A 12459-nucleotide genomic window follows, 5' to 3' on the forward strand; every position below is an offset into this window, starting at 1 on the left:
CTGAGAAGCCATAGGCGAGTTCAATCTCAGTGCTGTGTTTGGTCCCCCAAGGGAGTCCACCAGAGCACTCTGAAGAAAGAAGCCTGAACAGCTGGCCACCGTGGCCTTTGCTCGTGTTCCAGTAAGTAGGAGGAGAGCTCATGAGGTAAGTAAAGCTAGACAGATTGCAGGTACTGAAACTGAAGGTGCTTCAAACCTGTAGGGAAGAGAAAACTATTTTTGTGTTCTCCCACAGACTGGATTTTCTCTCCTAGCTGGTTCTTCTCCAGGGCTATCCCTAAGACTTTTGGATTCTGCCCACCCTGTTCAATGCTTGTATCTCCTTGACATTTTCTGCCCACATCCATCTCTCCATTTATTGAAAGTTCAGCAGCTAACTCTTTGTTGCCATCGATGTACCTCTTGGCTCCATAATTAGATTCTAAGTTAAGCTATTCACTTATTCGAATACAGAGCCTCTCCTACATGCCAGCAGCACGCTCAATGATGGGACACAACAGTGAACAAGGTTTCTGCCCCTAAAGAAGCAAACCTAATAAAGGACATAATATACACTATGAAAGTGCTAGGAAGAAAATTAACAGGTGGATAATAACAGGCAGGACAGCTTGGAGGAGACCAACTTTACACTGAGACCTAAAGCAAGAGAAAAGGGCAGACACAAAAAAGGGGGTTAGAGGTAGGAGAATCTTTGAGGCAGAGGCACATGTAAAGGAACAGAAGGGGAAGGAATTTGCCCCCTCAAGGAAGTGCCAGATGGTCGGTGTGACTAATGCATGGTGAGTAAGAGGGAGGAGGCAGGAGATGAGGTCAGAGAGGGTAGGGGTTGGATAAGAGAGGCCTGCAAAGGAATTCAATGTTATATTTCATTCATGCAACATTCGATGCTCAGTCCATGACTTCATTCAAAAGTCCTCTGGGTGTCCAGCACAGATCTTTGCCTGAGATGAGCTTTCATCAAAGACTTGCTCGCTGAAATGACTAAGTGGCCTCAATCTTGCACCAATGCTTTCAGAACCTCCTGCCCATCACTCATCCTCTGCCCAACTTCAGAGACAGGTCTTCGGTCTGTCAAAGGTCTCTCTTCAACCCTTGGGTTGGACAATGCTTAGCCCTCACACGTGCTTTTCCCAGGAAATGGAGAGCTCAGTGGATGAGAGTGATCTTGGTGAGCAGGTCTCATCACCAATTTTCTCTCTTTTTTTTTTTTTTTTCCATTTTATTGAGAGAGATAGCAATGGACAAATAACATAGCAAGAGACTTAAAAGCGTACAATGTGATGAGTTGATACACGTATATGTTATGAAAGAATTCCTCCCATAGAACTAATTAAATCAACACAGCCATCACTTCACATATTTACCTTTTGTATGTGAGAGAGAACACTGAAATTCTACTCTCTTAGCAAATTTCAGTTGTGCCGTACATTGTTATAAGACTAACCTGCTTCCTAGAGGTGGCTCTGCAGTGTAGGTAAAATGTGGGAGTTGGGAGCTGGGCTGCCAGAGACCCTTATCCTGGTACATTACCTATTAGTTGTGCTGTAGGAGATGAATCTGTTCACCTCCTGAGCCTTGGGATTCTTCCTCGTAAGGGTGCTTTCTCAAAGGGTTTCTGTGAAGATTAAATGGGACTATGCATGGAAAGCCCTAAACACGGCGCCTGACACGTGGTGAAGACTGAACGATTAGCTATTGTTAGCTACTGCTAATTAATATTAGCATTCGTATTAGCAACCATGGCCCTTAAAATACCCCAGGTTCCCCAGTTCTATCCTTCCCTTCTCTATTTGGAGAAACCCTAAGGCAGAGCTGGGTGCCACTTCTGCGATGGGTTCCCAGACCCTCAGATAGAAGTGAAGGTCACCCCTTTCTGCCACCGAAGCAGTCCGTGTGTGCTCCACCTTGGTGTGACTTGATGCTCAGCTCATTGCACGATGATCATTGAAGTTGTCTCCCTTGTGCAATTGTGCCTTAGAACAGAGACGTGCCTCTTTGTAACAACGATCAAGACTTGCTTTCTTTTTCACATTTTAACCTCTTTGCAGTTGAGGATGCATCTTACTAATAAAGGCATGGCCAAGTTGATTTGCGGTGCTCTTTTTTTTCTTCTCTGGTGGCTCAAATGGTAAAGCATCTGCCTGTAATTCGGGAGACCCGGGTTCGATCCCTGGGTTGGGAAGATCCCCTGGAGAAGGAAATGGCTACCCACTCCAGTATTCCTGCCTGGAAAATCCCATGGACAGAGGACCCTGGTAGGCTACAGTCCATGGGGTCTCAAAGAGTTGGCCACGACTGAGCGACTTCATTTTCTTTCTTTCTTTCTTAGTGTCACTTGAAATAACAATGCATCTCACAAGAGCTGGTTCCTTAGATTAGACGAAATATGGTAGTTTGGGGCACGGACTTCAGAGTTAAGACTTCTGGGGTTGTTTCCTGGTATGCAACCTTGAGCAAGTTACATACTTCACCTTTCTCTATTGCAACTTCTGATCTGTACAATAGACATAATAATTGTATCTCCCTCATACTGTTGTTGTAAGGACTCAATGACAATATTTTGTAAGGCATTTGGAATAGTACGGGGCACATGATAAATGCTGTAAAATTACTAACTAATGTGATTTGTGTTCCTAGTGACTAGCTCAATATCAGGCCATGATATGGTTGAAGCTTTTTTAGTCTCGAAGTCATGCCAGACTCTTTGTGACCCCATGGACTGTAGCCCCTGTGCTCCTCCGTCCATGGGATTTTCCAGGCAAGAATACTGGAGTGGATTTCATTCCATTTCATTGCTCCAGGGGATCTTTCTGACTCAAAGATTGAACCTGAGTCTCCTACATGGGCAGGAGGATTCTTTACTGCTAGCCATGGTGGAGGCTCAACAAATATCTGACCTACAGATAAGCAAAAGGACGAAACAGCAACCTAACTATGACGGCCATGGGATGGGGGGCAGGGGGCAGGGTAGGCTCAGATGTTCCCTCAAGAGGCCCCTCACTGCAGGAGCTAGAGGATCACCACCTCCACCTTCAGGACCACATCCTCAGTCAGCAGCCTGGCGGAGCAGGGGTTCTGAGATGGGAGGCTTCTGCCCAAAGTGGGCTCCTCCAACAGTCTTTGCTTCTAGCTCGGCATGGGCTTGGCCCCCGGCCCTCAGAGCTGCACGGTGGGCCTGAGGCTCCTCCTAAAGGTCCTCCCGCCCTCCTTGGTTCCTTCAACACCTAGCACCCTTTCCTCACAGCCCGGGCTCCCCTTAGCCTCCTTTCTTCCATCCCTCACAGGCCTTGCCTCTCACAGAACTTCTCTTTGCCTGTTTCTTTCTCAGCCTCCACTTCCTGAAAGGCCTTCCTGGAGAACACACGGGCCCTTCCAAGGAAGGGTCACTGACACTGAGCTGGGAGGACGTGGAGCAACCGGGGAAGAACTCACACCCCAAGGAAGCCTTACCCCAGGACCAACTTCCGGCTCAGCCGGACCAGGGACGCCAGGCAGTGATCAGCGCCAAGCTGCGCGGCCTGCTTACTCCAGGGGAGGCTTCCCCTTCAGAGGCCCCAGGAAGGCGCTCTGAGATCCCCTCACAGAGGCCCACACTCTGTAGGGAGCCCCCCGGGGCCTCTCCCCTCCTGCCCCTCAGGGGACCTTTCCCTGGTTCTCTGTGTCTACTGCCAACCAAGGCCGCAGCAGACCCCCGGAAATTCCACCTCTGGGATCTTCTCTCCGCCAAGAGTCAGAAAGTCTCACGTTAACTTCAGTTACTAAAAATATGTTCTGTTTCCTCCCAGTCCTGTGCTTAATTCAAGTAACTAAAAGGCTGCGCTCACACAGGTGCTATTTTTATTCCCACCTCCCTGGTGCCTGCCCTCCTCCCCTTCCAGTGTAGCTTTCCAACTCCGAGACTTACCCCTCAGCCCAGCTGTGGCAATGGAAAGAATGAGAACTCTCTCCCCATCAGAGGAACCCTTGTTTCCATAGCCTGGCTTCAGTCTTCTTCCTGTCCCACAGCGCACTCCCAGGATGAGGATCATGTGTAAAAATGTGGGGTGGGGGTGGAGGGGGGGAGGCTTTGATTTCTGTTCCAAAACACCAAGGGCTGTTGGAGACATTATTAAATAACTTGTGGAGGCCCCAGGTGTGACTTGTGCCCTAGCCATGGACATTATTACCCCTGGGTTCCAGAACAGTCCCTTCCCCTTTAGAATTATCTACCGTGTCAGGATGCCGCCCTCCTTGTCCGAAGGACCCAGATGGCTGACACATGACTAACAGGTGGCATACAGTCCTTTTGACATGTCGAATGGGGCCTGTACCATGCTCGAGGTACAAGTGGAAAAGCAATAAAATAGGAAGTAATTGTGTTATGAAAAGTATTCTTTGTCTTTGACACTGTCAGGAAGTAGTAGTATCAGTCGCTCAGTCGTGTCTGACTCTTTGCAATCCCGTGGACTGTAGCCTGCCAGGCTCCTCTGCCCATGGGATTCTCCAGGCAAGAATACTGGAGTGGACTGCCATTTCCTTCTCCAGGGGATCTTCCTGACCCAGGGATCGAACCCAGTCTTCTGCACTGCAGGGAGATTCTTTACCATGTGAGCTACAGGGAAGACTGTCGAGAATGTCCCTTTAAATAACCAGGTCTCCAAGCACAAGAAGATCACTTTACAGAAATGTGTGTTTTCTGAGTAATTTTTGCTCTAGTCTACAAAAGTTCTGCTCTTCCACAGGCAGAAGCCGCGTCTTTCTTCTCAGCTTCGTCGTTGGAGTTCACAGGCTCCGACATGCAGACAGAGTGACCTGGGACTGTACCCACCAGGCTGCTCTCAGCAGAAGGATCTTTGAGGACCGAGGAATGGCTCTCTTGACAGCAACCCCCCACCTTCCCTGAGCTCTAGGTCATGGTCCGTGTTTCCACCTGGGAAAAGATGGAAGCAGGCCCAGGTTAAAGGGGCCCAGAAAGTTGAGAGACTTGGGAAGCTGATGTTCTGAAGAAATTTGCTGATTCAGACCCCACAAAGGATCATATTCCACACCAGCCTTGTGCTAACCCCTCTGAGGATTGTCTGGAATAAGGGATCTCAGCCATGGTTGCACGTTAGATTCACGTGGGGATATATATATATATGGTTTTTTTCAGAATATTAAAGTTAAAACTCCCTGCCCAGACATGCTGACTCATTTGGGGATGGGGCTCTGGAATGAGTATTTTTGAAAAACTCCCCCAGGTGATTCTAACATGTGTCCACTGAGCACCCTTGTGGTAGAGAGCTGGCCATCCAACAGCCGCCCACATTCTTGGGATTCAGCCAGAAGGAGATAGGCTTCGGTGAGAAGAAATTTAGGAGCAATGAGAGCATGTGTGTTTGGAGAACCCACATGCATTGTATATGCATTGTATGGATATTTTCATAGATATGTAAAATGTATATCTAAGTGTATAATGTGTGGCACATTTGAATGCAGCAAAATAAAAAATAGTATTAGCTTTGAGACACTCTCCTCATAAGATAACTTTAGGTTTGAATGCTATTTTTTTCTCTCTTACTATTTTAAAATGTGTTTTAAAACATTGATATTATGAACAAATATTATATGATACCTGATTCAGAAAGTTAGAACAGTGGTTGCCAGGGACTAGGGGTAGGAAGGGATGAGGAGTTCATTTTTAATGTGCAGAGTTTCATTTAGAAACTCTACACATTCATGAAAAAGTTCTAGAGATGGATGATGGTGATGGTTGTCCAATAATGTGAATGTACTTAATGCCCCTGAACAGTACCTTTTAAAATAGTTTAAAATGAGTTTTAAAGATAAAAATTTAAGACATTGTTTCTTTTCAGGTAACTCTTAAGTTTCCAAGTTTAACAAGTTCCCATGATGCATACAGCATTATACAGAACCTTGGAAACAAATTCTCTCCTTCTTGCCCTGGATACTTCAGAGGTAACCTTAGCTTCCTGCCTGTGAGTATTTAGACCATGCTCCCCATCCCCTCCACAACCCGAGATCTCTCCTCTTCATTTACTGCTGTCCAGAAACCCATCTGGAAAATCCCATGGACCCAGGAGCCTGGTAGTCTGTAGTCCATGAGGTCGCTAAGAGTCAGACACGACTGAGCAACTTCACTTTCACTTTTCACTTTCATGCATCAGAGAAGGAAATGGCAACCCACTCCAGTGTTCTTGCCTGGAGAATCCCAGGGACGGGGGAGCCTGGTGGGCTGCCGTCTGTGGGGTAGCATAGAGTTGGACACGACTGAAGCGACTTAGCAGCAGCAGCAGAAACCCCCAAGACTTTCCTTATAGCTTCTCCCAGGAGTACCTCCCACCCCCGCTCATGAGACCCTCTCACTCTCACGCTACTTCTCAATCATCCAGAAATTCCTGCAGGCTTTGTCACTCATAGGCTTCACTCACCACTGCTTTCAGCTCTGAGGATGTTGGAACGGCTCATCACAGCGTGGTGAAGTGGGAGTTTAAGGTATCGTTGAGGATACCGTAACTAAACACAGATGGATTCGTTTCGATTTTGTCTAACAGTTGCCTCTTAAATGACAATGGTATAAATGGCCTAAATGAATCAGCTGTTTTGTTCTGTTTTGTTTTTTAAACCTTACAAAATTGTATTAGTTTTGCCAAATATCAAAATGAATCCGCCACAGGTATACATGTGTTCCCCATCCTGAACCCTCCTCCCTCCTCCCTCCCCATACCATCCCTCTGGGTGGTCCCAGTGCACTAGCCCCAAGCAGGTGGGAAGATTTGGGAGAATGGCATTGAAACATGTAAAATATCATGTATGAAACGAGTTGCCAGTCCAGAGTCAATGCACGATACTGGATGCTTGGGGCTAGTGAATCAGCTGTTTCATGTATTCGTTCTTTAAAAACTTACGGAGGAGCCGCTATGAGCCAAGACTTGTCCGAGAGATGCTGAAAGGATTCAGAGAAACCCCAGACTAGTTGGGGAGGTCAAACGCACTCCAGTTGTGGAACAGAAGGTCCACAAGTAAGGTACAAACACTACTCTTCTAGTTGCCAGGGCAGAACTCCACTGAGCTTTAAGTAAAAAAGGAACGTACTGCCTCACAGGATAAGAAAGTCCAGAGCAAGGTTGCCCTCAGACAGAGCTGGAGCAGGCACTCAGCATTTTCAAAGTCTCCTCTGAACTCTCTGTGGTCCTTGCTCTGAGACAGGCTTACCTCTTATGGTGACTAGAATGTTCTAAGCTTATTTTTGCCTAGTTTAGCAAATTGTACTTAAAGAGAGCTGTTTTCTGAGAGTTTGAACAAAATTCTAGAAGTGAGTGTAGGGACATGGGGAAAAACAGGAAGTTGACGCTAAACTATACAGACGGGGTGTGGAAAAGCTGGGGAACAGGGAGGGGAAGATGTCTTCTGGTGGAAATGGAACCACTCTCACCAGCAGAGGGAATAGATCCTGGTATTTTCCTCACCACAGTGTAGAGGTTTAGATGAGATGGTGGCCGGATCTCTGTAGTTTCCTCAGAGAAGGCTTCCCAAAGGGACCAGTATTTAAATTGGTCTTGAAGACTCTAAGAATGGGTAAGATCTGGTCATGAAAGGAGTAGAAGGTTTAGACGGAGGGCCCACCAAGGGGAAAAAGCATAAACACTAATCAGTGGTTTTAGATGAGAAAAAGCAGTGATTTTATATTTTAGATGGTTATGTGTGATCAGTCTACTATTAGGTGATACAAATTGGTCCAGAGAGGACAACCCTGAACCGAGGCAGGAGGGGTGCCTGAGCAGACCTGCCACGGAACTGCCTGTCTTTCAGGAATGATAAAGTGACCTGGAGTTCTGCAGTCCATGGGGTCGCAAAGAGTCGGACACAACTGAGCGACTGAACAACAAGAAGGATGCAATTTTAAGTGACCTAAATCACAGTCACCCTTGGTCCAAAACACACAAGAAAATTTCCTATAGAAGTTGCTGAGGAAGTTAGACCATTCTTTAGGCTGGGGTAAAATTTGTGCAGTAGATTTGCTTTTGGCGCTCCTAGATTTTTGTTTTCTTTTGTTTGGTCTTTCAGCATTTCGTGAGACAAGAGAGAACCTCACCCATCATGAGACTTCCAATGAGTCTTGTGTGAAAAAAAAAAAAAAAAAAACAGGTAAAAAAGCTCAGTATTATGCTGGGGCACAGGATAACATTATGCAAGAAAGTAATACTGAGGTCTTAGAAACAGAGTTTACATAATTTCTTTTGTCTTACTTTTTTGCTTTCAAAAATATATATAATAAAAGCCCACAAAGAGGGTTATTTATGAAAAACAGAACTCCATGGCCTGCTTTAGCCATGAGTGTAGGAGCGCCTTTTCAGATACAAGTTCTTTTCCCCAAAATTCTTGAAAATTCTGAGAGGCTGTGTAATGTTGAACGCTTTCAAGACTCAAATCGGGAGCCAGACAACAGCTCCAGGTCCTAGAAGTGCTTCCAAATCTAAGGTTTTCTTATTTAAAAATTTAAAATTCCTCATGTATCTGCCTTGAACATCCCAATCCATGATCATAAGCACAGTGAATGTTTATTTCATTGCGGACCCCTCTTTAGGGGTTAATTCTACATGAGAGGTAATTTTGATTAACGATAGGTAACCACTGCTAGCTAGTCCTTCCCTCAAGAAATGCAAAGAACCAGGAAGCAAAACCAAAGAAATCCAAGAAACAAAGCCACAGCCAATGTTTATTCTTGATTGTTGTCGCTACATCTTTCATGCTTCCTTATTTTCCTTCACCATTAAATATACAATAACCAAAACTTTATTAATATACATATGAAGGAAGCGTGCACAGCACACGAGCATGGTAGGTGGTGAGTAAACATGGTGAGTGGCCAGTGTTTGCCACCAGGGTCTGTGAAGCAGGCCTCTTCAAACAATCAAGAGTTTCTGTTCAAACTGAGGGACAGGTCTGCCCTTTTATTTTTTTTTTCCTGAGACTCTGCTTTGTTCTTTTCTCCAACAAATGTTTTAAAATTAGTGAAATACCAAAGGAAATATGGTGGAAGGAGACACGGGATGGAATTAGAAAAAAGCATAAATGGAATCCAGAAAGCTCTGTGATGGTGACTGATAAAACCTCCTGAGGAAGCAAAAATTAACAGACTATTTCATCAGCCCCTCATTCCCTAAGAGGGAAAAACACACATTTTTGTGTTTGGAGAAATAGCTACGACTTTTGCAGAGTAGAAAAGTGTCATGAGAAATTGGAAAATATCTCTAATGTCTATAGCACATGAAATATCTACAAGTAATAAAATATTGAAAGACAAGAGAGTTTATCTGTAAAACTTCCAGTGCACATGTTGGATGAAAAGTAAAAATATGGGACTAAATGGTTATGTTACTGAAATAGCATTTGGTACATAAACTCAAACATTCTTTTTCACATTCAGTTTCTCAGAGGCTTGGTTTCAGATGCCTGAGCACTTTCAGCATTATGTTGGCCTTTATCCCTCTTCATCCGGAAAAACGCCACTGCTAAAATTATGCCTAAAAGAGAAAAATCAGAGTCAAATAGATGAAATCTTACAATGTACTGTCACATTCATTTATAAAGTAGCACTCTGGTAGGAAAAAATGACTCATAAACTTCATTTTGTGAGTGGGTCAACAAAGCTTCGTTGTCATGGTAATTAAGGGCTTCTCGGCACGGGCTTTCTTGGATAAGCACGCTTATCACTTTTCTTGCTGTCAGTGTGTAACGAGCCCCAAGTTTTATCTAAGCTGATGGCTCTCCCCAGGCCTCTGTCAAGGGATATAGGACTTCATGCCTGCACTACCCTGAAGACCAAGTGTATGAGCATCCGACAGAGTTCCTGAAGTCTGGACACAGCCAACAGATGTTGATTCCAGTCCTTCTTCCCTGGAGGAAATAGTCCAATGAGAACAACCACAGAGCTTTTCTTGGATTCGTCCATCTACCTAAAGCCTACTTTCACCAAGTATCACATTTTCTTTTGCACCTTCCTCGTGGCTCCAGCTTGAGTAGACGACCTAACCTCTCTGCTTTCCCTCATCTCTGACCTCCTGCAAAATTACATTGTGCGTTTTAGCACTAAATGTGTACTACAAACCAGAGACCTATATGGAAAAGGAAAAGGTGAACTAAAGACCTATTGTTTTTAGGAAATTAACCTGGCATTAGGGTCACAGGAGGAATAATGACAGGAAAGACTGGATGCTCAGAGGCCCATTAAGAATCTTGCAATAATCCCAGTCCTCCTATTTTGAAAAAAAAAGTAAGGATATGAAACTACAAGATCCTATTACTTCTGTCTGTAGATCACCAAACTCATCCAATCTTTAACTCGTGGTAAAATTTTGAGAGTAAATGGTCATGCTAGAAAACCATGGCATGCAAGCCCAAAAATCCTTTCAAGATGAGAAGACAAATAGAATAAGAAAAGGCATAGAGGTAGGGGGGAGTTTGGTAAGTGAGTAAATCTCAAAAGCCAGCTCAATTAGCATAAAAGGTTTGTACCAAACTGTTGTCAGAGAGAAATGATGGTCACCATGCACATATTAGGCTTCCTTGTGGCTCAGACAGTGAAGAATCTGCCTAAATGCAGGAGGCCCAGGTTTGATCCTTTGGTCAGGAAGGTCCTCTGGAGAAGGGAATGGCAACCCATTCCAGTATTCTTGCCGGGAGAAGCTCATGAACAGAGGAGCCTGGTGGGCTATGGTCCGTGGGGTCACAAAGGGTCGGACACAACTGAGCAACCAACATTACTACTACTATGCACATATTAGGATGGGCCATGGTCATGCCACAAAGGCCGTACTGTGTCATAATAATGAGGAATACAAAAAGAAGGGTATGAGGAAATGAGATCCCTTTTAGAGCTACGAATGAGAATCCAGGGTGGTAGACTGCATGATGGCAGAAAAGCACAGATGCCAAGAGAACAATGAAAGAGACTTAGAATAACCCCAGCTCTTCCTTTAAAAGAGAAAGGATGTGAAACTGTGTCAACTCCTTCGCTCAGGTGCATGTGAACTGATGAAGTATCTACTTCTAATACGTAATTTGCGGTGAGAACACCTGTTGAAAAGAGGGTAAAGACTACAGTAGACACTGAGCTGTTTACAAAAAAGAAGACAGGGAACTCTGCTGTCTAGGGGCCAAGGCAGAGTGAGGCCTGCAATGCAGTGGAATTATTCTGAGTTAATAAAGAATCAAGGTCCACAGTCACAAAAACATAAAAGGGGGAGTTCTGCAACATGTCAGGTCCTTCAGATACACCCGCATCTGCACTGGAAGGCTGCTGCTGCTAAGTTGCTTCAGTCGTGTCCGACTCTGTGCGACCCCATAGACAGCAGCCCACCAGGCTCCCCCGTCCGAGCTTCTACCTATTCCAACAATGGCGGACTAGGCCCTAAGCTCTGTGAGTGAAAGATCCGCTTATGTCCATCACCGTGTCTCCCACCAGGCACAGTGCCTGACGCATAGCAGAGGGACAGCTACTGCATTTCTTTCCCCTTCAGCATGAAAGCTTGGTGACTCAGCGTGAGATACAATAATTTATTCTTTAAAGCCACCTATGTGATTTTAAATGAACTGGTTTAAACTTGCTGATTTTAAACTAACCACCAAGGCAGTGATGGGTGGAGGGTAGTACCAAAGCAGTAACTCCCAATCAGGTTTACTGGTGATCTGTATGCTTGGTTATTACCCAGGCTGCCATCTGAGCAGCCCCAGCTTAGCCCATGAAGTCAGACCCTCATATGAGCTCATGTTTCTGAGGCAGAAACATGACAGAAATCCTTGAATCTGAGAAATCATACTCACCGATGACCAAAAAGGTGGCAAGGAGTATACCAACTGTCATGCCCACTGGGGGTATCCCAGGCATGCGAGCCGCTGGCTGGAAACACCTATTTTCCACACACTTGCAGAAAGTAACTGAGAAACAGAATAATATTTGGTAGATAAATTTTCAAGCAAACAATTGAGGAATCCTGTATTAAAGATAAGAATTCTCACAAATTATCATATTGAGAGACAACATTATCCCAACTTGCCTGCCGCAAAATATCTACCTGGCAAAGAGACAGTCCCTTCCAAGGGTGGCCGGCCACCATCACCGATGCGGATTGGGATGTTGTAAACTCTCTCCTCAAAGCCCGTGTGCTTGGTGGAGAGGCGGGCATGAGTTCCTGTTAGAATAGGGGAAAAAAATGACTGACATGAAAACACAACTGTGGGCCCCTGGATGAGCAGGAATAAAGCTCATCTCTGCCTCATACATGAGTGGTTAGATGAAAGTGTGAGTTAAACTACCCCAAGTATCACCACTCCACAGGTACCCTCCATAATGTTAAAAAGGATGCTGAAGCACCCATCAAACTCTCAATTCCTGACTTCGCTGAAGAAATGAACACCAAGTGCAGTAGGTTGTCATTACTCCTGGTAGTTATGTTCCATAAAGTGGTCACAAACACT

At 45.1% G+C, this 12459-nt stretch overlaps 1 protein-coding gene across 4 annotated transcripts in view; it reads right to left on the reverse strand.

Annotated features, from left to right (window-relative positions):
- Nucleotides 1-8671: 8671 nt before the first annotated feature.
- The window catches only part of CDH17 (cadherin 17), an 86216-nt gene continuing 82428 nt past the window's right edge, over nt 8672-12459 (reverse strand). For all 4 annotated transcript variants that reach the window (XM_006076287.3, XM_006076285.3, XM_044928532.1 and 1 more), the window contains 3 exons: nt 12057-12173; nt 11806-11919; nt 8672-9506 (listed from right to left, as the gene is read on the reverse strand). In XM_006076287.3, coding sequence (XP_006076349.2) covers nt 9406-9506; nt 11806-11919; nt 12057-12173 — 332 coding nt within the window. In that variant the 3' untranslated portion in view covers nt 8672-9405. The remainder of the gene's footprint in view (nt 9507-11805; nt 11920-12056; nt 12174-12459) is intronic.

Source organism: Bubalus bubalis, chromosome 15 (genome assembly GCF_019923935.1).
Source record: "Bubalus bubalis isolate 160015118507 breed Murrah chromosome 15, NDDB_SH_1, whole genome shotgun sequence".
NCBI classification, from domain to species: domain Eukaryota; kingdom Metazoa; phylum Chordata; class Mammalia; order Artiodactyla; family Bovidae; genus Bubalus; species Bubalus bubalis.